Source organism: Aristolochia californica, unplaced genomic scaffold (assembly GCF_029961685.1).
Source record: "Aristolochia californica isolate CCGP_79_NKW_82.1479 unplaced genomic scaffold, dmAriCali1.0.hap1 SCAF_7, whole genome shotgun sequence".
In the NCBI taxonomy this organism is placed as follows: domain Eukaryota; kingdom Viridiplantae; phylum Streptophyta; class Magnoliopsida; order Piperales; family Aristolochiaceae; genus Aristolochia; species Aristolochia californica.
Window position 1 is genome coordinate 1,306,310 of NW_027182268.1, and position 27,538 is coordinate 1,333,847.

Genomic DNA, 27,538 nt, shown 5'->3' on the forward strand with positions numbered 1-27,538 from the left:
ATCAATGGTTGAAGAGTTTGAGTACTCAGATTGAGATTTTTTTGCATAGGTAAGAAAATGGACTTATATATATTTCTTTTGGTATATAAGTCTCCACATAAATTATCGTTCTTAATGGTATAAAATGGCTTGAAAGTTGAAGTTCATTACTATTACTTGAACCTCTCTTGTAATTTGACCTTTGCTCCTTCAAATATCAATTTATCTTTTTATAAAATTCTGAGTGCCAAAATTCCTTTTGAGTTAGAAATTAGACTCAAAGATATTTCCATAAATATATAATTTGTAATATTAAAAGTTCAGTATGAAGGTGCGAACACCAAGAAAATAATAGATACTAGGATAGGAAAGAAATTAAAAAAAATAGAATACAAACTTAAACTACTGGAGATGATAGATAAAAAAGATCACATTATCTCTATGGGTGGTTGAATTTATGGAAAATAAAAAACTTCATTGACTTTATGTTATTTGAGTTGAGCCTTTATTTATAATAGAGGAAACATGTAGAATCTAGTTACAATTAAACTACCTCTGTTCAAATTACACACAAAGTTAAACACTAAAAGATAAGCCCTAGAACAATTAAACAATTGGGCATAAATAGAAGACTTACATAACTAAAACACCTTTAACTAAGACTCTTCTCTTCGAGTCATATAAGACTCTTCCATACCTACTCTTCAACAAATTACCAATATTAATACAAACAAGGTGAAATTTTTTTTATCATTAAAATATTGGTGGAGGTCAACCTAGCTCAACAAGCCAAAGTGTTGTGGACTCTCATTTCTATTGCTATTTCACTCATTCTCAGGGAACTTTCATGTACTTCTATTTGTAGGCCCTCGATTTTCTCATCTACAAAGGGGCCTCTTGAATGAGAGTGCATTGATAGAGGCTTGTAGATGGACACTTTTACATATGCACAATACGTAGATAGGAGAGACATAGCAAAAATGTTGATGAGAAGGTATGGAAGAGTCTTATATGACACTTACAATAAAAAGTCTCACAGAGCCATAATTAATATGGTGGAGCCTTATAGGAGTCTCACAGGAAGCGGTCTCACATAAGATTCTTAGATAAAGGTGTTTAGTCCTCTATTTATGTTCAGTTGTTCAATTTTTCTAGGACTTATATTTTAGTGTTTAACTTTGGGTGTAACTGGGGCAATGGTAGTTTAATTATAATTAGATTCTATTTGTTTCCTCTATTATAAGTAGAGGTTCATTATACTCAAATTACGACAAGTTAGTGAAGTATTTCTCTTCCCCAAAAATTTAACTTGGTATCAGAGCGGGTTCAGTGAGTTGACTTGATCAACCCAAAGATATAAGTGATCCTTTTTGATATATCAACTCTATTATTTTATATCTTCGAGTTTAATTTCCAACACAAAAAAAAGTTTAGCATTCGAAGTTTTCTACAAAGAGAAAATGATATTTGAAGTGATAAAGGTCAGACTGGAAGAGAGGTTTGAGTAACAGCAGAAAGCTTCCACCTTTGAGGCATTTTATGTCATCACTAACGAGACTTTATATAGAAAATTATATGTTAAAAGATATATCTGTGAGTCTATTTTCTTACCAATTAAACCAATTCTCAATCTGAGTTTTTTAGAGGGAGATATCAGTATTGGAAGAGTCAATGGTCATGTTGGCCAAGAAGAAAGAGTACTTAGTTCGCCCAATTTACAAAGTTCAAAATCTATCAGATTCTTTCTCTCAAAATCAGTATATTTTATGAAGAAATATTATTTTTTAATGAAAGATATTGAAGTATAGTTTTAGAAGGAGAAACATTCATGTCAATCTAATCTATATGTAAGGAGATATTCTCATTGAAGTCAACAACTGTCAAGCTACGTAAAGAAGAAAATAGAGGTCATAAAGGATTCAAGAAAGAAGTTTTTTATGTCAAATTAGGTATAAAGTTTTTAAGATATAAACTATTTGTCATTCTAAACTATATTGTGGGATATATTATATTTAGAAGTACTAAAGGTCAGTTCTGTCGAAAATCTCTTTTCTTTCCTATTTTTTCTCCTATTATCTCTCCATGCATTAGTATGAATTGAGTTTCCTTTTCTTCTAGATTCTTAGTTTTTTTAGCCAATAATTAGAGAGTTTTGGTCAAAATTAATCAATCCATGATGTGCTCGTTATGTAAATTTTTTTTGCTTTGTTGTTATTTTTAAGTTTTGCATTGTTTTACTTGGTTGGGTATCTTACGCATCGTCAACTTCAAAAATTGTGGTCAAAACCAAAATAGATATACTTGGTTAAATTTATTCAGTTCTACCGTTATAATCTCCCATAGTTTTTTTTAAAGGGTGGTCATATTCTAGATTCGTTTGAAAGTATAAGTGTTACATAGTCGCCTTATTCCGGTTAAAGTTATTTTCCTCTAGTATTTCTTCTATTTATCTTCTTGTATTTTTATCACTTAAGAGCAATGCCTAAATCCACTATCTAAAAAGTATAGGAGTGTGCCCAATATCTAATTTGAGTCAAGTATTTTATTGTTCACCTAAAAGGTGATTTGTATTTGAACTACCCTTGAAAAGTGAGTGATTAGTCTCTTTGTTAAGCCCTAAAGTTGGGCCATTTTTATGGCTTTAAAATTGAGTGGAGTCTGTTTTAGACTATGACCGTTTTGACTGGTGTATGAAGCTTTTTGATATGGCTACAAGTGATTTTCTTCTACCATTTTGTGTTTTGTCCAAACTGGATATCTATGTCCTTTTTATCCCCAACTTGAGGGAGAGAAGTAGAAGAAGAAGTACAAGAAATGTATTTTGTTCCACAAGTTGTTGTAATTTTTATGTGACCAAAATATACTTGAACGAAGGAGAACAAATAATGAAGATTTAACATCTATGAAAAAAATTTAGCTAACGAGGATTGAAGACCAATATTAAATATCGATAATCCTTTTCATTGCAAGTTCAAATTATAAACTCCAACTTGAGTGGGAGTGTTAAAGAGTAGATATGGAAGAGTCGTACATGACTTTCATAGTTAGAAGTCTCACAAAGCTAGAATTAATATGGTGGAGTCTTATAAGAGGAGGTCTCACGAAAAAGTCTTAGTTAAAGGTGTTTTAGTTATGTTTGTCTTCTATTTATGTTTAGTTATTCATTCTTTTAGGACTTATCTTTTAGTTTTTAACTTTGGGTGTAACTGGAACAAGGGTAATTTAATTGTAATTGGATTCTATTTATTTTCTCTATTATAAATAGAGACTTATTGTACTCAAATTAAAAAAAGTTAGTGAAGTATTTCTCTTTCCCAAAAATTAAAAAAACAAACTAAATAGTCAAAAGAAAGTTATTCTTGAGATTTCTTGTTTAATTTTCGGCTTCATCACCATTATCCTTGACATCATTGCCCAAATGATGTTTTGTCTTAAGCTACTGGTTGAGGTTGCCCTCTCAATGAACTCATAGATGAGGAGGTGGTTTGTGCTTCATGGAGAGAGAGAAGAGAGTAGAGGAAAGAGAGGAGAGAAAAGAGAGAGCATAGGAAAGGGAGGAGAGCAAGAGAGGATAATTACATGTAGATTGAGGATAGGAAGAGACGACGATGAGAGGAGGAAAATGGATTTGGGAGAATAGCGTCAATGCTAAAATTAGGTCGAGCATGGTGATCTAAAAAAGATCACTGCAAGTTAAAGCAAAATCCATTCATTTCATTTGGTTTTGGTTTGAAAAAATGGCAAGGAAAGATAACGAAAAAGAAAGTGCAACAGCTACTACCTTTCATATAAGAAAAAATTAGAATATTTTTGGTCGGTTCACATGCATTAATGATAAAATTATGAACTGTGAATGAAGTGTCTTTAGTCCATTAAAATATGCCCTTTTAAGTTGTTTAACAGCAAATTAACGAGGAGGATGTGTTGTTCATTAAAATGTAAAATATAAAATATAAAAAAATAAAAAATAAAAAATAAAAAATAAAAGGTGAGCAAGGGAGGAGGGCTTGCAAATTTCGGGAAGGAGAAGGGACCACACAGTTGTCTGGCACCGAACGGCAGACACCCTGTCAACAACCGAACAAAAGAAAGGTAGCTTGTCGTTGCTGGGGCATCCGGGCAGCTTGCCCGTCCAACTCGCTCTTCTCTCTTATAAAACGATTCCTCCCGTCTCTTCCCCACATCAAAATCAGGCTCTCTCTGCCTTCCAGCTCCTACTGTTCCTCTCTCTATTGCCTAGCCTTGCCTTGCCTTCGTAGAGGAATCGTAGCAGCTCAGTCCATTTTACTCTCCGGAAAATACATAACAAAGAAATGGAGGTTTTGAAGCTCAGGCTAGTTAACTTCGTCCTCATGGCCATCATCTTGGCCGCTTCTATGGTCGGTAAAGCCGCTGCGGCCGATCCTCCCGCTCCCAGCCCCACATCTGACGCCTCCGTGATGGTTCCTGCTCTATTCGCTTCTGTTACGGCTCTTCTCTTTGGGCTTTTCTTCTGCTGAGCCCTCTGCTTGCCTGCTTTTCCTTCGTTTATGTTTTTCTTCATACATGGCTATCGGAACTTTGTAGAAAACAGATTTGAGATTCCTCTCTCTCTCTCTCTCTCGATGTGTCTACTCGTTCATTCCCATTCTTTCTCCGTGTTCTGATCGCGTATGACGAAGATGATGATTTTGAGCCAATCGACGGATGGATTTGTTTTCTGCTGCTTTTCGTTTTTGATGTTATTGAATATGTATAATTTCTCTTTTTTTTTTATTTATGCGAAGTTATGTGTGAAAGAAGCTGGCGGTGGAAGTGACTGGGTGGAGCGATTTGAGTTGTTTGTATTGTGTTTGATTTTTTTAAATGGTTAGATGTCAATAAAGCGAGAGAGCTGGTGATTCTTTTGTGCCGGCATTCTTCATGAATTTGTTCGTGTGTCAATATTTGTAAATGTGATGCAATCTCCATTTATTCGAAATTTCCAGTTTTAGTCACCTGGCTACAGTTTCGGCGTCGTGTGATTTAACCTCACAGATCAAAAAGTTCGTTGGAGGAGTTGTTTGAATTGAAATTTTGCAACAAGTTTTATTATTATTATTCTTATTATTATTTAGGACCGATAATATCATATATTCCAAACAACCCACATGCATGCATCTCAAATTGCCCCAAAGGTATTAAGCATACATCATTACAACATATAATTTTTAGCCAAATCTCAAATGTAAAAGAAAGAAGATTTCCCATGGGATCAAATGTGCAATCAGATGCCTACTCATTGTTATATGAGATATCTATTTTTTGTGTGATTCTTCACGAGTCTCCCCTTAACATGCTATGAGAGATCGTGTGCTAGTAACTTAAATAGGAAGCAAAGTTGGATCCCAACCTAGTCAAATTGGTAAAAATACAAATTCGTTGGAATTAATGGTTAGACCCTACTATAATTGCAACCAAGTGGCATGTCCATTTAAATGCAATTTCAAATCCAGATTTTCTTCCCCTTCAATTTCATTTTCCTGGCTAAGACATGTGGGATTTTGTAGCACGTTGTAGTTATTGTCCCTAAGGAACTTAAATTTGTAGAACAGACCAATGTCAATGGTGTAATTATATTGGTATCCATTGTATTGATGATAACAAAATGAGTAGTTTGAAAGTATGTTACTAATGGTGTTAATAATGTATTTTAAACACGTGCTTTCCAACACAAATGTTATGAGGTCTATGGTAAAAGTTCAAAACAAAATAATGATCAATCAAATTGTTAAGTCAAGACTCGAAACAAAAACACATTAAAGATTATTGCTATTAACAAGAACTTACATAGAGAAGAAGCCTGGAGACTTGCAGATGTAGAGTCAAAGTCAAATAGAAAATCTCAAGAACTTTAACTATATAAGAAGATAGTCAACCAAACTTGGATTCTTAAGCACGATTTTATTATAGAGCTTTAGGGCATGAAAATTTTAAAAACCATGTTTTAACCAAATGCATGTAAATGTTTTACAATGACAAATCTTTTAGAATAACCTATATCATGCTTAAATGTCAAAATAGTATACTAGCAAATAGCATGATTGATCAACCTACATGGGTTTGATCGATCATCCAAAATACAGTCTAGAATCATGATCGATCATTGACTCAAGCATGATCCATCATATCAAATACTACCAAGAATATATGAGTCTTCCCCCTTACTTTCTTATGTATATAAGTGGGGCTTAGAAGCCCTAATACATATGAGAAGAAAAATAACTTAAACTCTCAATCAATTATAACTTATGTCACTCACTCTCTTAATTATATAAGATGCCACTTATACTTCTTTAATATCTTTCATATCTATTTGGACAACGCTTGTCCAATTGGATGGTCATTTTTAGCAGACATTTTCTCCTTCTTCTCTTTCCAAATCTTCATTGTGTAGGTCATTTAGTTGTTTAGGCAAATGAACCTCAACAAAAAAAAAAATTCTCTTGTACCAATAGGCCAAGGAAAATCCAATTGGTCGGCCTTGATCAACATTGCCTTTTCCTCACCATGCCTTTGTACTCTTGATCAGTTGATAATTAGAAATAAATGGCTCTGGCCCAACCTTGTCACTCCCCTACTATTCGGATGACTAAAAAACAATCATACTAACTTCACAATTTTTTTGGACAATTCGAATGGTGATGCTACCAATTTTCTATCTAAGGCTTTTTCTATTCATAAAAAAAAAAATAGTCTTAATGTGTTTGTTATAATCAAAATTAACTTCATGGGGATCTTTGGGCCACAATCTGAGTCGTATATTCATGATAGTTTTTAAAAATTTTTAGAGTTGTTCATTCAAATGAGTATTGTTTGCTTGTTCAATTTTTTTCTCCCTGTCTTGGACTGCCTTTCAATTTGTTTTGTTTGTCATCCAGACACTTCTTGCTTGGTCAAAAGGATGTATTGCCTATTTTTTGATTGAGGCTTGTGTTGCTATTCAAGCTTGCTGAATTCACACAATTCTATGCTTGAGTGTTTATTATCATCAAAAGTTACTTAATGAAGATCTTCAAACCAACACATTCTTATTTCAAATGGCTCAAAAAATCATTATATGTGACACATCTCAACATTCCAAAATAGAGCAACTGAATTTTTCTAAGGATCTTTTGTCCTTTTTCAAAATTTGAGAGTTTTAACAAAAATTACAAATAAATCTGCAAATTAATCAATTTGAGTTGTTGATCACAATAGTAAGTTACTTACAAAATTTGGAGACCTATCTTAGCTGAATTGAAGTTAGAAATCCTCCTCTACAAATAGTTTTGCTTTTTGAAGCACTTTATTTAACTTTGTATACTCTGACTACACAAAAAACTATCAAACTGTTTGAACGCTTTTGCTCTATCTTGAATTTAGGACCTCATACTTGAAACCTTGAGCAAGATGAGAGAGAGAAAAGAGAGGGGAAAAAGAAAAGAAGAAAAGACCAAAGAGAGGGCGCTTGGGTAGAGAGGAGAGAAGAGAAAAAAGAGAAAAGAGACTTTAGGCTAGGAGAGATTCTTCCACGAATTTGAGAAAAGAAGAGTTTGATTAAAGGCTTCAACCAAGACCCCTATTAATACTATTTTCATTATATATTGAGGAAAGATCCCTAATTACATAACTCATGATTAGGTAAATTATATTAATCAAAGGAAGACCAATCAATTACATTAATCAAGGAAGATTGCCAAATCTTTTATCTCATGTGATGACTCATCATGCCACCTCGTGTGAGTATGATGGGGTTGGTCCCACCTTCTAACACACTAGTAACTCTCCGTTATTCAAAATGATTCGAACACTAGACCACTGCTTGAATGTTTTCTTCTTTCAAACTTTTGTTCAGCTATCTATACTTGGATTGTTTGAATACTATTATTTGTTCAAATGCTTTTACTCTAGCTGACCCTTTGTCACTCAAACTATTCAAACACTAGAATATTATTCGAATGTTTTCTTCTTTTAAAGTTTTTGTTTAACTTCTGAACTTTGATTGTTCGAACATTATAAAGCGCGTTTGAATATTTTTGCAACAAAAATGTTAGATTGTTTTTAAAAATCTGTTCAAAACATTATTGCACAGTTAGTTTTAGTTGTTTATTATCATGCCGGCATCCTCCCAACACATAGACTTATATTTTATTTTTTGATTTGCAATAATTTACCTACTCTCCTTGCCATCACTTTTAAGTTATTTTATCAAGGGTAATTTTATCTTATGTAAACAAACACTTGTATAAATTTGACATTAGGGGATGAGCTTGTTGATTGAATCATCTCTCTCTCACACACACACTCTCTTTCGTCTTCATTGAACTCTAAAACTTAAGTAGTTTAAATTTATTTTTTTATTGCTTAAGAGGCAAATATTTACAAAACTCCTATTGTTTTTGTGTTTTTCATTGCCCTAATTTATGTTTCTCCGGGTTTATGTCTTTCTTCGATATTTGTTTTGAACAGTAGAAATTTTAGGAACACCTCTCCTTTTGATTATGTAATATTAGCATCGGCACCTTCAACGCAAATCTCCGTCCAAAAACCAAAAATCCCATGTTTTATCCCCTCCAACGAAAATCTCAGAGAGACGACATGCTGAAACCAGGAAAGATCAAAGATTGCAGCAAAGAAAATACCAAAATCCCCAAATTTTCTTGCTGTGGTGAAGCACCGGTGAGGCCTTGATTTCAATTTCGATTTTTCCAAAGGATTAAAATCATAGCTAAAGGACGAGGGATTGTAAGAGATTGCCGCCACCATCTTCTTTTGATCGATCACATGCGACCAATTCCTCCAAGACCAGGGAGAACAGCTTCGCCGGACAGTAGCAGAGAGACGGCAGAGGCACTATCGGCTATATCGCTCATTTTTTTTCAAATTTTCCTGCTCTCGTCAGCCTGAAACTCAAAACTCTCACCAGAGGCATTCATGGGAGGATTATGATTCAAGGGTTTCTGCTTCAATTCTTCAGAAAGAAAGCCGCTCTAGAAACGACGCTCCGGAAAGAGGGGCCATTAGGGGGAGAAATTCAAGGCGCTCTAAAGGTGTTTCTTCATCATCCTTCCAAGGCGTTATGGCCAGCTCAGCAGTGCGTCAAGAAGCTGTCTTTCCTGCAAGGAAGTTTTACCCAGAGTTGCAGCCCAAAGTTTTTCCCCGTCGAATTCATTATTTGTCTGGTCGATGGCTCTTAGTGCCATGCCACCCAAGTTCAACCCCTCTCAAGTCGTCAATGTCTTCATTGCCATCACCGAGTTGTGTCGCTCCCAAAAGCAGTCCTCTCGGTTTCACTCCAAAAAAGATCAGAGTAGATTTAGCCAAGGAGACCGCTAAAGAGTGGAAGGGCCTAGATGTGACCATAAAACTCACCATTTAGAACCGTGAGAAGGTTTTTGGTCGTCCTCTCCACCGCTGCTCTCGTCATCAAAGCTCTCAAGTAGCCGGAGCGAGAAAGGAAAAAGACGAAGAACATCAAGCATTCGGGGAATATCTCGCTCAATGTGTGGTCGAGATCACTCGGGTAATTAGGCCGAGATCGATGGCTAAGGACCTGCTTCTCCAGAAAAAAAAACGTATTTGGACAGCATAAATTTCGTTTCAAGACCAGCAATAAAGCAACAGGAACCATGTGGAAGTAGGCTTCTTCAGTTTTGTCAAGTCTTTCCCCTACAGCTTCCAACTGCACCGAACTTGAACTGGAAAGTTCTGCAACAGAAACCAGTGGAGATGCGTTTGACTGCTACTGCTTGAAGTAGTCTCTCTGACACTTTTAGAGGTCATTTGTTGGCGCATAAGATTCGGGTGTTACGGAGCCAACGTTTAGTCTTGTCAAGTGTTTTAATATCCGTGGTAATTTTTTTCAATATCTTAAAATTGGGGTTTTTCTTCTCTTAGGCTCTTGGCCACAAAAGAGAGTGATCCTCAGTTTCAGGGAGAAAAGTAAAAGATGAATTACAAAGAAAGAAGAACTACCACGAAGAAATTTTTTTAATTAAAATTATTAAAAACAAAAAAGATTAAAAATTTAAGACTAAAAATTTGTTCTGTGTTAGTAACTCCGAGTTGAGGGGGTTGAGAGTGTGAAGAGGTCAATATGAAAGAGTCTTATATGACTCTCATGACAAGCAATCTCATAGTAAAAGAATTAATACGATCACAAGCAATCGAGGTAATTTTCGTTCACTTAGTTCTTTAATTATATATTATTTTTTTAATTATTGTAAGACTTATATTTAAATGCATTTAAAATTTCAACACTTATAAGATCAAATAACTATTAGATTTCAACATATATCAAATGTGTTTTGAGACTCTCATGCGCCCATCACATCACAGATGAGACCAAGGCGTTCAGATAGACGGGCTCTTGATCTCGAGCTCTCGTCGACGGAGAAAGAGAGGAGATAGGAGGCCACCAGAAGATGAGAAGCAATCAGTCCGGAGAGGGGAACCAGGCTGAGAGACGACCCCAATGTTTTGAGTTCAAAGCTTATTTGGTGTGACAAATTCAAAGAAGATCGTTGGTAGTTGTTTTCGATTTTTGTCTTCTGAGATCATCTTCCTCTCTCTCTTTTCTTTGTTTTTCTTCTAAAAGAAATCCTCTCCTTATGCCGGTGGATTCGTTGAATTGCAGGGAATAATTTTAAGATGCGGTGGGTTCGTTAATCTTAATCGGGATTTTTCTACTAGACGAGATTTTCAGGTACGGAAAAATACTTCACTTGACGATTTTTATGTCGTCTGTTTTGCGAGTCTTGAAGTGGATTTTGAACTTCATCCATATTTTCTTCAGTGATGGAAAAAGAACGAAAAACTAATCAAAGAGTTTCGGAGACGGATTTACTCTTGCAATGGGGGAATCGGAAACGGCATCGATGTTTCAAGGTTAAAAAAGAGGAAACTTTGGAGAAATCAGATGGTTCAGCACGTACAAGATCTACTAATCGTGTCGTTAGGGCAGAAACTGTCGCTCCTGTTCTTCATCCAAGCCGCCTTAATAGGTCTGTAAGAACTATATCTCAGAATATTGTCAACTTGTTCAAGAAGGAGCGATTCAACTAATTCAGTGATTTAAATTTTTGTCAAACTAGAAGATCAGAAACCCATTTCCTGTTTGTACTTACAGGAATTCAGATTCTTCAGCCGCAGGAGTCGAGAATCGAAAATCTCATTCTTCATCTCCAGATAAGGAAGACCGGTACTACGCAACGAGAGGGTCGGTATTTGAGGACGGGGGTGGAAAATTGTTTCCAGACGGTGTTGGGGCCGAAAAGGGGTTTGTTTGGCCAAGGTTTTTCATTTCCTTGTCGAGCAAAGAGAAAGAGGAAGATTTCATGGCCATGAAAGGGTGTAAATTACCTCAAAGACCGAAAAAGAGAGCCAAATATATCCAGAAAAGCTTACTGGTGAGCCTCCTTGGACTGAGAGAAATTTAGGTTTTTCTTTTTATTAAATGCTTTACTTAATGTTCCAGAAAAGCTCTTCCTGATCTATTTTCATTGGGGGACATGCAGTTGGTTAGCCCGGGTGCGTGGCTGTCTGACCTTTGTCACGAGAGATACGAAGTCAGGGAAAAGAAGAGCTCTAAGAAGGTATTGATTGGATATATTTTCTTTGCCAAATTTGCTTCGCTTTCTTCTGGGAAATCCCATTTGGGGCCGTTTGTACTGTATATAAGATACCAGTTTTATTGTGTTTACGAATCATGATATTTCTTTTCGCAGAGACCGAGAGGATTGAAGGCGATGGGGAGTACTGAAAGCGATTCCGATTAGAAAAGGGAGAAGATATGATTTTTGGAAATGGATGGATATGTCTCTCACTCGCGTATGGTTCTTCTCAGCGAGAAATCCCTGTAGAAACGGCCCTCCTGATCTAGTTTGTGTATCAATGCATCTGTTCTTCAAATGCCTGAAATATAATCCCCAAAAGTTCCTTTTGTCTTCTTTTAAGCTATAATTTATGCCCACAATGTAATATGTCGTTTGTGCGTGAGGCCGTGAAGGTGGGTTGATGAATTAGGGTTGCTGTTGATACAGCCGTCATTCTGGCCGACTTCGTGCACCCCAGAGAGAAAATGGCACCACCTGAGGAGTCTCTTTTTTTTTTTTTTTTTCTTTTTCTTTTTCTTATGGTGATATTTTCCATCTTAAAATGATGGAATTCCAAAGAGAAAAGAATAGAGCTAAAAACATAACCAACAAGGCAATACATGAAGAACAAATATCTAAACCATCACTGGCCCCCTCCGAGTTGGATGAACGGAGATTCTTTGTTTTGCCTTTCATTTATTCTTCTCTTTTCTAATGAGTACTTCCTCAATCCGGCAACACTGATCATTCCTGCTTCACCGGATCTCCTCCCCTAAAACAAATGAATATCTCTAGCCCATGCCACCGTTGATGTCACGAAATGCTCCTCTGTCCAATTGTCCATTTGGGCAAGACGGAATCACAGTTGTGGCTCAATACTATCATCCCTTTCTGTTGTTGCTTCGGAAAGCTCAGTCAAGCATGTCTATGAATGTTCTCAGCTTTGCTTTTTCGTGGGGCCTCCGTTGTAAGTTTCTATATTGATCAAAATGGAGGTGTAGTGGTGACGGTGTTGTAACTGGGTGCAGATGACGATGGGGGAGAGGTGCATGCTTCTTCCTCTGATGTGCATTACAAGGAAACTACCATAGATAAATGTCAAATGTCAGATACACGATATCCATAACCAAGATGGATCAAAAAATTAAAAAAATGATTAAAATTCATCACAAAATGGTCGATCCCTAGACAAATTGGTTGATCCCTTTGGTAGCAAGAAATAATTTACATATATGATCAAATAGTTATCTATAATGAGTTTGACCATATATTTTTTCAACTTGGTTGAATTGAATAAAAATTCAATTTTATTTTCTTTTCCATTTTCCTTGTATATCCAAATAAGCACGTTTCTCTTTTGTTTTCTCCTTATTTTCCATGGGCATCCAAATAAGAGAAAAAAAAGTTATTTTCTTTTCTTTTCTCATTTTCTTTTCTTTTCTTTTCTTTTCTAGGGGTTCCAAATAGACCCTTAGGAAATATGCCCAGGAAACGATGACAATTTCACAAAACACTTCTAGGGTGGAAAATGAGTATGACCTGATAGAGATAAAGATAAAGATAAAGATAATAATAGAAGTAAATATAATAGGTAATTGAAACAGATTGAATTAGAGACAGACTCAAATTGTAGAGTTGTAATCACCTATTGTCTATGTTGTAATTCTATAAATAGTATACACTTTATCAATGGTAATCACTACAATATTATTCTATATTCATATATTTTACATGGTATTAGTGCTTTCCATCAGTCGTTGCGTCCAGTATCCCACTGATGTCTCTGGTCTGATTCCTCTCCTGCTAGGGCCTGCCATTCTACCAATTCTGATCGCAGAAGCAACCTTTCTGCCACTGAATATGAACCCCAGGCCACAACACCAAACCTTGGGCTGACTCTTTGCCCGCAGGCTCGTTGTCGCCATTTGAAGCCGCCGCTGGAAATAGCCATCTTTACCGCCTACTGTCTCGCCGACAGAACCCTTCTTCTTCCTTTACTGTTCCCGTCGCCGAATCCCGCACAACAAAAATGTTCATCTCTCTCGACGATGTCGCCCAACATCCTTGTCGTCGTCGCCCTGCTGCCACCACTACCCTCATCGGTGCCACAAGAACCCCCCCGATTCCTCGTCCCACACAACGTGCAAAAGATAATTTATTTATTTTTTGGAAAAAAAACTCACTGTAAAATCTCTTCTTCCATCCGGACAATGTGATTCCGTCCACTACCAATGTTGCTGCTCTTCCACATTTCTTCTAAGGGCAATGCAATTCCGTTCGCCATAACCATTACTAGTGTCGTTGCTCTTCCTCATTTCTTCACTGGATGATGCAATTCCATCCGCCCCAACTGCCTCTAGTGTTGTTGCTCTTCCTTCGGACAATGCAATTTCCGTCTGCCCCAGTCGCTGCACTTTCGGACAATGCGATTCTGTCTACCCCAACTGTTACCCTTCCACCGAACGATGCGATTCCGTCCACCCCAACCATTGCTCTTCCACCGAACAATGCAATTCCGTCCGCCCCAGTCGTTGCACTTCCATCGGACGATGTGAGTCGGTCCGACCTAGCCATTGCTCTTCCATCGGATGATGCGATTCCATCTGCTCCAATCGTTACAAGTGTCGCTGCTCTTCCACATCTCTTCACTGGACGATGTGATTCCGATCCACCCCAACTACAGCTAGTGTCATTGTTCTTCTACATCTCTTCATTGGATCATGCGATTTCATCTGCCCTAGCCGCTACTAGTGTTGCTGTTTTCTCCAAACCACTTCCGAGAACACGCTTCCTCTTTTTTAAGATCAAAATTGGATTCTTCTCTCGAAGCTCCATTTTGCGGGGGCATGATAGAGATAAAGATAAAGATAATTCTATAAAAATAACAGGTGATTGAAATAGATTGAATTAGAAACAGACTCATATTATAGAGTTGTAATAACTTACTATCTATGTTGTAATTCTATAAATAATGTACACATAATCAATGATAATCGCGTAATATTATTCATTATTCCTATGCTCTACATGACCTACCACTTTGCAGCACATGGAAGGCAACCACAACTAGCTCACGTGCTCCAACCCTTGGGGACTTCGTTGCTTCGTCTTTTACTGATTCCTCTCCTTCCCATGTCGTCTTTATTTCCATTGCTGCTTATATGTCTATACATTCCAGCCCAGCCAAGGAAAGGAAGGGCGGTCCCTGGGTCACCCTTCCCACCCACCGCTCCACTGGCAGAGCCCTCCACTGACCGGAGACCTCTCCCCTCATCCAACTTCCTGCCAGCCCACGAGGTGGGGCTAAGAGGGAATGCACTGCTTTTTCTCCTCCACTATTAGGAGACGCTGGGGAAGGCAGGGCAGGACCTGCCCTTGTTGCAAAGCCCTACCCTCTTATCTTTGCCGCTCCTTCCAGTATGAAGAGAGGAGCACTCCCTTATCCTACCAATGGCACAGGGTGGAAATGGGCACTCTCTCTATGGAGAAGAAAGGTAGGAACGCAAGGGCAACTCTTCCACTCTATCACAAACGACAACGAATGTTATAATAAAAATTTTAAAAACATGCCAAGCCATACAATATTATTGTGTAATGGTAAAACATTTATGGCCTGTTTGGAATCCACCAAAAAGAAAAAAAATAAAAATAAAATGAAAAAAAAGTTATTTTCTGTTGTCCGGTAACAAAGAATCATTGAGAGAATAGAAAAAAAGAGAAAAAAAGCACAACTCTTTTCGAGAAAATCTTTTACATAAATGGAAATCATGAAAAAGCTACTACATAATGCATATACAGAGTAGACTTAGATAAACCAGAATTATAATAAGAGTAACATAGAATACTTCAATACATATTACTCATGAAAAATAATTGCTCAGGGACTGATTGTAACAAAAACAAGCAGAACCTACAGTTTTTTATTTGGTATGTTAATATTTTATCTCTTCTGTAAAGAAAATTAACAGATTCGGAAAGGAATATTGTTCTTCCACAAACTAATTGGTAAAACAGTAAATTCACTACTTAGTAAATGCCAACCAAGGTCTGTTTAGTTTAAAAATCCAGATTCAGAGCATAAGCATAGAAATTGAACTTTCAGAATATTTTCCAGAAAAGAGCATGAAAAGTGGTGTAATCACACTAATATAACCTCATGGTCTATACAAGAAGTACTGCACAGCTACCAAAAATATAATAAAAAAGAATTGGTGAATTTGCTGCATATTCTTACCTGGCAAAGGACAGGGTCTTCCTCTCAATATTCAGCTCATTTTGTAACAGCACAATTACCTTTCGGTAAATTCTATCAGTACTCTCAAACACTACCACTCCTTGTTATACATAACACTCACTAACTGTGCAAATTCCATAGCTGCTCCTCCCTGCCAATTCCACAGAAGCTCTTGGCCTTGCCAATACCTGCCTTGGTTCTTCTGCTAACTTCTCCATCATGCCTATCTTTTGCCTCTCCATGGCAAGCTCTTTCTCAAATTGAGCTACTAGAGCAGCATGGATTGCCACAGCAGTTACAGCCACAGACTGTGCCTCAATCAATGCATGCTCCTCTCCAACAACTTCAGCAGAATCACCAGTTGCATGAGCTATCGCAGATTGTGCTGTTGTGACAGGCTTATCAGGTTTGAACAGTCTTGCAAATATAACCTCTGAAGCAAACAAAATAACTATGTGAAAGTTACTATCTGGCAAAAAGAAAATTAAGGCAACTTCCATCAACTGAAGCTTGAACTGGTGTAGTTCTAAAAAAGATAGCTAGGGTAAAAATGTGACACCTTCAAAGATGATAACTTTGCCTTTTTTCTAAGGTACACAGCTTGACTGAAACAATTGCCAATGAACAGTTAAGTGTCACCAAGCCCAGGACAAATATGAGTAAAGATGCATGAGGAAGGGATGGAAGAAAGTTGACTGAATTAAAAAAATCAGAACTTACGCAACTTCACAACTTAATTGTGTGGGGAAAAACTCATTTATAACTTTTATATAAAAAAATTGGCTGAATTTATCCTTTTACATTTGGAGAAGCTGTGGCTGTATCTCGTTGAACAACATAAATATAATTAAGATATGGAACAGTACATCATTCAAAAAAGACAAAGATATGAAACTTTATTGCCTTCAGCTGTAAAAAATCCGGCCGGAACAGTGCCTGCACAACGAACAAATTCTGGTCAGAAAGTTGTTTGACAGCAAACAGTACAGGGAGCACCAAGAATGCCCACAAGTTTTCTATTAAAAATGTCCTATTCAACTTTAACAGCAGTAGAAATTGGTAGAAATTTCAAAAAAAATGAGCAAGTGCACAGCCATGCAAAAAATTTCACTAGAGGCAAGTGTGAAGTTACTTACTGTAAACTGCTCTCTTGTTATATACAGCTGTTGACGAGCTGAAAGGATGTGATTCTTGTGGCTAGAGGCTGCTGGCAGATCAGCTATCAAATGACACTCAAAAAGCCCTCTGGATGCCTCATGAAGTTCTCATCCTAAAGGCTCCTGGACACTCGTAAAGAATTCTCCATTTAGGCAGCCACAGGAACATCGATACTCTTTTTTACCAAAATAGTTGGCTTGCAAGATCTATAATCCACGTCAAGTTCCTTGGAGGACAAAGAGGTGATAACTTGATTGGCTTCATAAGGCAACCCTGCCTTCAGAAGACATGATGTCAAGGAGCTCACAGCAATACTGTCTGGCATGCATCCAAGATTCAACATTTTATGAAATAATCCAATGGCTTCCTTCGTCCTACCTTTCATACAGTATCCAAACATCAAAATGGTGAAAGTCATTTTATCATGAATACAACCCTTCTCCTCCATTTCAGCAACAATCAGATTGGCCTCATCCATGTTACCTGCCTTACAAAACCCATCAATAATAGGATTATACATAAATGGTTTTGGAACTATACTTAGCTCAACCAACTCCCTCAACAGATCCTGAGCCTCACTTAATCTATTTTCCTTACACAAAGCAAGAATCAGAATGCAGAAAGTAAATTGATTAGGTAATACAAGCTTTCTCTTCATTTCATACGAAAGTTCCATAGCCTCACGTACTTGCCTACTTCGACAATACCCATTAATTAAAGAGGTAAATGTAACGACATCAGGAAAATAACCATGAAGAATCATCCTCTCATATATTATAACAGCTGAAGCCATTTCACAAGCTTTACCATAACCATCTATGAGAACATTGTAAGTAACTAAACTAGGCTTGATCCCAAAACTGACCATCTTGTCAAACATACGTAATGCTAGATCCATTCTACCCAATTTGGAGTAACCAGATATTATAGATGTATAAGTCACAAAATCTGGTTTTGAAGTATCTTTAGAACCCATTTCTTGCAATAAACCGCACACTCTATCTGCCTGGTTACTTTGAAATAATCCTAGAATAAGACCATTGTAAGTAATCGCATCTGGATGACAACCAAAAATTGCCATTTCATGAAAAATTTCAAAAGCCTCACTAATATTTCCTGATTTACACAATCCCTTAATAATAATATTAAATGTGCAAGTATCAAGAGTAAAGTGCTCCATCATTTGTTCTCTAAGGAATCTTACTGCTTCAGCTGTCCGGTTGCTTCTCACCATGTAATTCAAAAGAGTATTAGAAACATAAGAACTAAGCTTATATTTGTATGCCTGGGCTTGATGCACTAATTCCACAGCAAAATCTACCTTACCCACCTGTGCAAAGGATGTTACCAAGACCCCCAATATTGAACCATCAGGATAATGATCATCAACCTTCATCATATAAAAAACGTCAGTGGCAGAATCTAAATGCCCTCTATGACATAATCTTCTTACCAGAAGTGCATAACTGGGAAAAATATGCTTCAACTGGACAGTTGTACGTGTAAAGTTGAAGAAGTCCAAAGAAAGCTTAGGACTTCTAAAGTGTTGAACAGCTTGGTAAGCGATGGAAGGACTCAAATTATGCTGAAAGAATGTCAAAATATCTTGAGATTGAGAGCAAATGAATAAGGTACAGATAACTTTAACCACCCACTTTCCAGGGTTTTGGACTCCAACCTGTTGCCTATGAGCAAGCAACTCAGAGTGAGAAATGGCAATAACACGATCATTAAAACTTGAAGCGAGACGACTTGTTTGTAACGATCGATGGAGAACCATTTAAAACCCTAAAAAGAGTCAAAGCAGAAGATGGAGCTCATTTGTAATACAAAATCCACAGACCAGATCAAAATCTTAGGGTCTTCATTAGTCCTTGCCCATCTTCAGACAATTGGAAAGCTGAAGCTTTTTTCACATGACAAGTGCTTTCGTTCAAGGGGCTGCTTGAGGGGTGGGGATGATCAGAATGGGGCAGAAGAAAAGCCCTATGCCAGAGAGACTGATTTAACAGATTAAGAGAGAGAGAGAGAGAGAACTTTAAAAAGAAGAGTCAAGAGTTACATAACATATTTCCTAAAAATGGAATTGGCACAACACTCGTGATACTTGTTTGAAGAAAGGAGTTGCTGTTCTAACAAAGGTTTCATCAAAATTCGTTCTGCAAAAAAAAAGGGCAGATGTTATATATTTTTCAAGAGAATAACTATTAATTAAGATAATAAGCCTTTTTTAAGAAAAAAAAAAGACCTCTGTACAGATAGGATGCAGTAAGAATTCCAGTTAAAACAACAAAAAAATAAAATTGCTAAAGATCTATATAGATTAAATTAAGAAGAAAATAGATAAATAAATTAAATTTTTTATTTGGATAAATTAACCATTTTTTTAAATGAATAAAAGACAAAATGAACAAAGCTTCTAATTAAAATTTTCATATTTAAGATCTAATTATATGTGTGTACATTTTCAAGTTAGTAAAATATTTCCAAATGACCACAATAAAAAATATCAAACACGGCATCAATTACAATCTACTCGACTCTTCTTTATTTTCATTTTTCACTTTTGAAGGTAAGTAATCTACATCTAATATTAAGTTATATGCTATGAGACAGCTTAGACTTTATTATTCATCCTCTACCAGATCTTCTTCCTTACCAGTATCAACTCCTCACAACCAGATGATATAAGCAACCACAATGTCCACAAGCAAACTGACGACTGACCTAGAAATTAAGCAATTTTGCTGGGGCTGCTGCTTGCATATAAGGAGAAAGACACAGACAGAATTTTGGCTTATTTAAAAGACGGCAAACCTCCATAAAAAGATGTTGCACAACCAAGTTTTAGAAAACTAGAAATGGCCTCTCCCAACAACATATTCGTAACTGGTGAGGTTAGGCTTAAACTTTAGTCTCTAGCCTTTATCCTTCACTCATTTAGTGGTTACGCTCATGCAGATTATTAGCTTTCAGTATGTTGTGTCTGAGATATCCATATTCAAAGAATTACAGCATGAATCTAAGGAATTATTACTAATTTATAGCTACTTTGGTGGTAATCAATGGAGGTAATCAACTCAGTGAATACACATAACAAACATATTGGATGATTTGCACAAGACAAAACCTCCAATCAATGTGTTCCAAGGATCAGGAGAGAGAGAGAAAGTGGTGACCTCAAGGATGAAGGAAACAAGGAAAATAGGAACTTAAACTAGTTAGCATCAGTTTGATCAATAGGTCTGCACTGTAAGACTCATTAATTAACAATACATGATCATTTTAGACATACTGGATCTTCTATTGGTTAAATATAAAGCAGACATACTGGATCTTCTATTGGCTGAATATAGAGCAGACATACTGTATCTTCTATTTGTTGTGTAAGAAGAAAGAAAAAGAAAGGTTGAAGAGAGAGAATGAGAAGGAGAGACATTGGACAAGAGAAATTGAGAAAAGAAAACCGAAAATTCGTGGTTGGACTTCCTCCAGCTTCTATTTATAGATTTAGGGTTGAGTAGGTGAGGTCAACTTATAACATTGTCCCTACTTTAAGTGAAAACCCTACGTGTCCCCTATACATGAAATTTGATCCATAGACATAGTTTGACATGTAGACTAAGATTACATAAAAAAATATAAATAATGACAAGGTAAAATGACCAAAATGCCCATGTTCTTGTTTTTCAACACTCCCCTTCAAGCTGGAGAGTATATGTCGAACAATCCCAGTTTGCCACAAAAATTTAGGAATTCACATTTTCCCAGTGTTTTAGTTAGGATATCGCCCAGTTGATCATCAGACCAAACATACGGAGTAGTTACTTCTATCCTCAATATTGCACTCAGATGAAGTGGCAATCTACCTCTACAAGTTTTGTTCTTTCATGATAGACTGGATTATTTGCAATAAAAATTATTGCCTGATTATCACAACACAATCATAAGATCCTGCTGATGGATGCTAAACTCTTGGACCACAGATTTTATCCACATTAGCTCACTAATAGTGTGGGTCATTGCTCTATATTCCACTTCTACACAGGACCAAGCAACAACATTTTTTTCCGACTGACTAAATTTCCTCCCAAAAATACATAGTAGCCAGTAATTGATTTCCTATCAAGCTTGGAGTCTGCATAATCAGCATTAGAGAAAGCTTCAATATTCAAGAGATTATTAGGTTTGGAAAGGAGACCTTTTCCTAGTGCTCCCTTTAGATATCTCAAGATTCTTTGTGCAACCTCTAGGTGAATTTTATTTGGATGCTCCATGAATTGGCTCACTATACTCACTGCAAATGAAATATCTGGTCTAGTAACTATAGCATAGACGAGTTTGTCAACTAGCCTTCGATACATTGTATTATCTTTTAGTTCTAGACTTTGATCATTATGAAGATCAAGCCCTACTTCCATTGGTGTATCCGCAAGTTTAGCTCCCAAAAGACCATATTCTTGAAGTATATCAGTAATATATTTCCTCTGAGTCAATGTTGTTCCTTCTTTGCTTCTTGCTACCTCAATACCTAGAAAATATTTCAATTGACCCGGATCCTTAGTCTGAAAGTGATTCGCCAACTGGGATTGAAATGTTTCAATACCTAACCTGTCACTCTCAGATAGAATGATATCATCTATATATACTAGTAAGATAATAATTCCAAATGATTGTTTAAGAATAAATAATGAGTGATTACATTGGCTTCTACGAAATCCCATGGATATAATCACTTGGCTAAAATTTTCAAACCAAGCTCGTGGACTCTATTTTAAGCCATAAAGAGTCTTCTTTAATCGACATACCTTATGTGTCTCCCCCTGAGCAACATACCCTGGAAGTTGTTCCATATAAATTTTTTCCTTAAGGTCACCATATAAGAAGGCGTTTTTAATATCTATCTGGAATAGAGACCGGCTATGATGGACTGCAACAGAAATAAGTATACAAACAGAGGACATGTGAGCAACTAGAGAAAAAGTCTCAAAAACATCCAACCCAAATGTTTGTGTATACCCTTTTGCAACAAGATGAGCCTTATACCGTTCAAGTAATCCATCTGAGTTATATTTAAAAGTATAGACTGTTAGGAATTAGACGCCTAATTCCAAACTAACGAAAACAATAATAATCATCACGGAAGAAAGGAAAAGCAAGCACGAAAAAAAAAAACAAGATTTATATAGGTTTGCCTCAAGGTGAGACTACGTGCTGTCTTTCACCATTGCAGTAATCCACTATGAAGATGAAATAGTTTACAAGAGAAATCGCACACTTACAAGTGTTTCTCTCTAACCTCTGGGGCTGCAACTCGAGATGCTCCTCGGTATAAGATGATAAAACCCTATTAGCGGCGTCCTTCGATTATAAAGAGAAAATTAGGGTAACCCCATTACAAGAGTGAAATTCTCAAACTGCCCTTAATGAAATAACAGTTAATATATACACCCCCGGGAGGGGGGGCTTCCCGCTCCCCTTCCAACCCCCACGTAGGTCAATCCGCAACCAACTCAGCGTAGGGCATTAATTAGGCTCCACAACTTAACATAGACCCATCGACATCCAACTACAGCAACATCTAGAGGTAAGTCACATAACTCTCAAGTCCTTCTCTCTGTTAATGCTTCCATCGCAACATTTATGGCATTCTTTCAATGAGGTTGCAACAAAGCCTCCTACACTGAAGAAGGAATAGTGCAAGAGGAGATGGACAAAACAAACTTACAATAGTTATCAGACAAGAAATGGAAGGAGACAAAATGAGATAAAGGATGGTGGGTACCTTTACGAACACCTTTCTAAAGGGCAATAGGAAGGTGGAGCTCACTTACCTCAGGATCAGGAGACGATGAAGAGTCATGGTCGGATGTGAGGAAGTGGTCTGGATCAGAATGAGAAGGTTGCTATCGGCGTTGGTATACCTAAAGTGGTTTTTAAGTAGGAGCATCTCGTGAAGCTGGAGCACATTCATCAATTGGAAGAAGAATAACTGGAGTAGGTATAGAGGGTTCAAGTGGAACCAATTCATATGTAGAAGATTCAAATAAAGAAAAATCCTCAAAAAATGTAACATCAACAAAAACAAATGTTTTTCTCATATATGGAAAATAGCATTTGTAATCTCTCTGCGTTAAAAAATAACCTAGAAAGACACATTTGATAGACCATGGAGACAACTTATCCTTTGACTGATAAAAAACATGTGCAAAGCATGCACACCCAAAGATCCAAAGTGTCACTGGAAACAAAGGTGAAGTAGGTAAAACAATCTAAATAGGGATCTTGCCATCAAGAACAGAAGTTGGCCTTTTATTTATTAGAAAGCATACAGTAAGAACAACATCACCCCAAGAAATCTTAGGTACATTCATATAAATCAGTATAGTACGAGGTACCTCAAGTAAATGACGATTCTTGTGGTCAGCAACTCCACTTTGTTGTGGAGTAAACACAAGAAGTTTGATGAATGATTCCTCGTGACTGATAGAAAGAGCCAAATTTACGACTCATAAACTCAAGACCATTGTCTGTATGAAATATATGGATATAAGTTGCAAACTAATTCTTTATTTCATTAAAAAATAGTTGAAAGACATCAAAAGCTTCATATTTTTCTCGCATAAGAAAAATCCAAGTACATCTACTGAAATCATCAATAAAGGAAATAAAATACATATGATTAAACTGATTAGTAACAGGACAAGGACCCTAGACATCTAAATAGACGAACTCAAAAGGTTTACTAATTTTATGAGATAAAACGAGAAAGGAGCTCTGGTGATGCTTGCCCAGTTAACATGACTCGCATTGGAAAGTAATACTACCAAGGAAGATCTGGAACTACTTGAATAAGTTTTCTGGAGATGGATGACCAAGTCTGAGATGCCACTAAAGAGGTGAATCAACTGTGTGTAGGGCAAGTAAAGTATTGTCTGGATTGTGGCTGTCCAAATAGTAAAGTCCCCCTCTTTCATGAGCGGAACTAATCATTTTCCTTGTCACGAGATCTTGAAACACACAATGAATAGGATAAAACGTGTGAGAACAATTCATAGACTTAGCCACTTGACTGACAGACAACAGATTTAAAGGAAAATTTGGAACTAACAGCGCAGATTGAGGTGAAAGAAAAGGTGCAAGGGTAACATTTCTCACTACATGTATTGGTGAAACTAACCCATCAGCAAGATTAACATGCTTAACTCTTTCAAATCAGAAAATAGTGAGGACATACTTGACATGCGTTTTATAGTACTAGAGTCAAGAACCCAAGATGAGGTATAAGACATTGAGTGTGCAGACATACCTGCAGTAGGAGTCGTATGTGCCAAGGATGCAGATGGAATAGATAGTTGTGCCATATTCTGGGAAATCCGTTGCTACTACTATGCGATGTGTGCCATATGCTAGGAAATCCGTTGCTACTACTATGAGATGTGTGCCATAAGCTGGGAAATCCGTTGCTACTACTATAAGATGGAATAGATAGTTGTGCTATATGCTGGATCAATTTCTCTAATTCATCTGGAGCACTAGGTGGGATTATAGTTTCAGACCCTGGTGTTGTACCTTCATGTGTACTAGCATTTGCCTACGCAGGTTTCCCAAATTTTTTCCAACATCTATCTGAGTAATGATTGATGCGTCCATAATGAACACTTGCACTCAGATTTATCATCTCCTCGGGCTCGTCCTCTGCTAGAATTATCTCTACCCCTGCCTCTACCAGCCCCTGTATGTCCCTTGGACGTGTCAATAGAATTAGATGTTGTAGCCGATGTATTAAGGACAGTAGCTTCACCCGCTTTAGTATTTTTCCTAGCTCTAGGCACAACAGTCTTTTCAGCTCTTTGTACCCTATTAAAGGTAGTAGAAAAGTTAGGTATTTCATCTGAGGCCAAAATTTGTGCCTTTATGCTGTCAAATTCAGCACCCAATTCATATAGAAATTTCACCACAAGGAGTTGACTCTGTTGTTTTCGAAGTTCCCTTTCATCCGTAGTAAAAGGATGAAAGACATTAATTTCCTGTCAGATACTCACTAAAAAAAAACTATAATGGTCTGTCACAATTCTGTTACACCTTTTCAAGCCAATTTTTTTTGTATATAATTCATAAATCCAAGAAAGATTGTGCTCTTGTCCATAAAGTGCTTCCAAAAATAACCATATAGCCTTGGCGGTTTCAAAGTTCATACTTGGTTCTTGATATTAGATTTCATGTTGTTGACAAGCCAAGTCATCACTTGACTGTCTTCAGCCTCCCAATCATCATCCTGAGGAACAGGAGGTCATCTCTAATAAATTTTAACTTTTTCCTGTCCTTTAAGTACACTCTAATATATCTAAACCAAGTAAGGTAATTATCACCATTCAACCTATCAGAGATGATAGTGATAATATCTTTACCATTAGGATTATATGAACCCTTTGTTGGAGTACAAAACCTCACCAGAGTCAGCCATATCAGATATAAACCTTCTAAAAATTCCAAATCAACCAGTTTAAGTGGTCCCCACCACGTAACAAAAACACAATTAGGGCAATTATAAGATGTTCACAGATCAAGCAATCTAGAAAATCCAACAAGGGGATTAAATTCAAAAGAAAAAGTGCTCTAGAACCTGCACATAGGTTGACGTCAACAGTTACAGCTTTGGAACTTTGGCGCACACCTCCAGATCAACATAGAAGAGCCTCCTTTGGCAGTTTAAAACATCAGAATTTGTTCTTAGAATAGTAGGACCTGTAACCTTAGGGTTATGGCAGAGAAAAAAGGAGAAAAAATTGGATTTTTACTAAACGGTAACCAAAAACCTGGAAAAAAAATCTTCCTTTATGTAGATTTCTGCTACAAAGAGGAGAAAAACTCACAAAGATCCTTCCCAGATGCGATTTACTGCTCTAATACCATGTAAAAAGTAAGTAGAAGAAAGGTTGAAAAGAGAGAATGACAAAGAGAGAGCTTGGAGAAGAGAAACTGAGAAAAGAAAACTGAAAATTCATGGTTGGACTTCCTCCAGCTTCTATTGATAGATTTAGGGTTGAGTAGGTGAGGTCAACTTGCCCCTACTTTAAGTGAAAACCTTAATTCTCTATATCTCCTATTCTATGTGTCCCCTTTACATAAAATTTGGTTTGTAGACATAATTTGATATGTAGAATAAGATACATCAAGAAATATAAATAACAATAAGGTAAAATAACCAAAATGCCCCTGTTCTTGTTTTTCAACAGGCTGAATATAAAGCCATGGTTACCCACAGAAGATTCAAAAAGAAAAAGAAAAAAGAAAGAAAGAAAGAAAGAAAGAAAGAAAGGAAGAAAGAAAACCTTTTCAGAATATCCCATTAGATGTTCAAATATAAAACAAAAATAAAAGTATATTAACCATGGCAACAAACTTAAATTTCCTAGACTTGTTCTCCAAACCTTGCTAATAAAGTAAATTTGCAGAGCAGGCCAACGTGTGCAACAAAAGATAATGATATGTCTATAGTATTTCATGGACAGCAACTCAAACATGAGTGATAAGCTCCTACTCATAGAAACCCTCAGGTTCTTAAATCACATTATAGAGTGTTAAAAATATAACAAAAATGTCTATATACAGAAATCAACCAAGACTCCCTGCCACAAGAAAATTTCTGAAATAAGCCATAATGCTTCACACAAAATTTTCTAAGCAACACATTCCTAATACAATCCGCCAACCAGCCTTCCCAACTGCGGAGTTTCTCGTCGAAATGATCTCAGACCGAGAGAACAATCAAAGCATTAATGCAATTGTTTTAGCAAGATAAATAGACTATACAGTCACTTAATCAACACTGGCGACTTTGAGTTTCTCTAAAAGCCATAAAAACTACAATCCGTTTTATTTAAACCATAACCTAAAGTATAGAAGACAAAAATTTCGGTGCATTGTGGCCTTTTGCCATGATTCATCCAACTCCTATGTCCACAAGAAAACACCCAGTTGGCATTCCCAACGCCCGATTAGTGATAAATACAAAGGTTAGAGAGAGAGAGAGAGAGAGACGTACCTATAAGCTGGTGAAGGGGACACACGGTCGTTCGCCAATGGAGGTTCCTTGGAAACAGCGAGAATGGGGAGAGTTTTTCTCTTTCCTTGAAAAGAGAGGAAGAGTAATGGGCTCAAAGGAAGGACAGGAGACGTAAAACCAAGCTTGAGAGGAAGTTACTTCTCTTCGTTAGTGAACGTACCAGGGCTGCGTTTGCGTCTGGAGGAGAGGATTAGAGCGCCATCAAATTTTTTTCTCTCTACTTTCCCTTAGGATTCATATTATTTTTAAGAAGGCTTTGGAATTTGCTCTTCACTCGTGAGTCACAGGTAAATGCCGACCTCAGACGTGGCATCAGATGTGGTAGCTCAAATGGCTGTCGCGAGGCACCTTCATCTTCACTAGGAGGAGGCACGTTGGCACGATTAATTCCCTCTTTCAGTTCCGCTTTTTCTGTTTTCCTTCTTTCCTGCCATGGCGGGGACAGGGATGCTGAAGAGGACGAAGAGCCTCCCTCCTCCACTTCCGCTGGCGGAAGCTCGAGGC

General features: G+C 37.0%; 4 protein-coding genes across 7 annotated transcripts; 2 read left to right on the forward strand and 2 right to left on the reverse strand.

The window, feature by feature from the left end:
* Nucleotides 1-4,177: 4,177 nt before the first annotated feature.
* Nucleotides 4,178-4,886, forward strand: LOC137937093 (arabinogalactan protein 13-like). Its single transcript, XM_068782150.1, has one exon. The coding sequence runs from the start codon at nt 4,293-4,295 to the stop codon at nt 4,476-4,478; it is 186 nt and encodes a 61-aa protein (XP_068638251.1). The 5' UTR covers nt 4,178-4,292; the 3' UTR covers nt 4,479-4,886.
* A 5,412-nt stretch (nt 4,887-10,298) lies between these two features.
* Nucleotides 10,299-12,161, forward strand: LOC137937661 (uncharacterized). The gene is made up of 6 exons (XM_068782773.1): nt 10,299-10,505; nt 10,616-10,684; nt 10,775-10,982; nt 11,108-11,387; nt 11,496-11,573; nt 11,706-12,161. The coding sequence occupies exons 3-6, from the start codon at nt 10,777-10,779 to the stop codon at nt 11,754-11,756; spliced, it is 615 nt and encodes a 204-aa protein (XP_068638874.1). The 5' UTR covers nt 10,299-10,505; nt 10,616-10,684; nt 10,775-10,776; the 3' UTR covers nt 11,757-12,161.
* A 4,208-nt stretch (nt 12,162-16,369) lies between these two features.
* Nucleotides 16,370-27,519, reverse strand: LOC137937069 (pentatricopeptide repeat-containing protein At2g06000-like). Of its 4 annotated transcripts, none has more exons than XM_068782110.1 (4): nt 27,195-27,519; nt 27,014-27,093; nt 16,944-19,124; nt 16,370-16,743 (listed from the first exon to the last, which is right to left on the reverse strand). In XM_068782110.1, the coding sequence occupies exon 3, from the start codon at nt 18,743-18,745 to the stop codon at nt 17,114-17,116; it is 1,632 nt and encodes a 543-aa protein (XP_068638211.1). In that variant the 5' UTR covers nt 18,746-19,124; nt 27,014-27,093; nt 27,195-27,519; the 3' UTR covers nt 16,370-16,743; nt 16,944-17,113. The 4 variants fall into 4 exon arrangements, with proteins under 4 accessions (XP_068638211.1, XP_068638210.1, XP_068638212.1 ...); XM_068782109.1 differs by having other exon boundaries at nt 27,014-27,098; XM_068782111.1 differs by having other exon boundaries at nt 16,944-18,550; nt 18,644-19,124; nt 27,014-27,519.
* Nucleotides 21,006-24,329, reverse strand: LOC137936154 (uncharacterized mitochondrial protein AtMg00810-like). Its single transcript, XM_068780712.1, has 3 exons — nt 24,275-24,329; nt 21,774-21,895; nt 21,006-21,548 (listed from the first exon to the last, which is right to left on the reverse strand). Exons 1-3 carry the CDS (start codon nt 24,327-24,329, stop codon nt 21,006-21,008), a joined length of 720 nt encoding a protein of 239 aa, XP_068636813.1.
* Nucleotides 27,520-27,538: the final 19 nt, after the last annotated feature.

Coding starts and splice junctions, on each gene's coding strand:
- LOC137937093 (XM_068782150.1), top strand. CDS start 4,293: ATGGAGGTTTTGAAGCTCAGGCTAGTTAACTTCGTCCTCATGGCCATC.
- LOC137937661 (XM_068782773.1), top strand. CDS start 10,777: ATGGAAAAAGAACGAAAAACTAATCAAAGAGTTTCGGAGACGGATTTA. Junction 10,983..11,107: donor CATCCAAGCCGCCTTAATAG/GTCTGTAAGAAC, acceptor TTGTACTTACAG/GAATTCAGATTCTTCAGCCG. Junction 11,388..11,495: donor ATATCCAGAAAAGCTTACTG/GTGAGCCTCCTT, acceptor GGGGACATGCAG/TTGGTTAGCCCGGGTGCGTG.
- LOC137937069 (XM_068782110.1), bottom strand. CDS start 18,745: ATGGTTCTCCATCGATCGTTACAAACAAGTCGTCTCGCTTCAAGTTTT.
- LOC137936154 (XM_068780712.1), bottom strand. CDS start 24,329: ATGGCACAACTATCTATTCCATCTGCATCCTTGGCACATACGACTCCT. Junction 21,896..24,274: donor ACATACGACTCCTACTGCAG/GTATGTCTGCAC, acceptor TTTCTGTTGCAG/TCCATCATAGCCGGTCTCTA. Junction 21,549..21,773: donor CTCAGGGGGAGACACATAAG/GTATGTCGATTA, acceptor TTTCAATCCCAG/TTGGCGAATCACTTTCAGAC.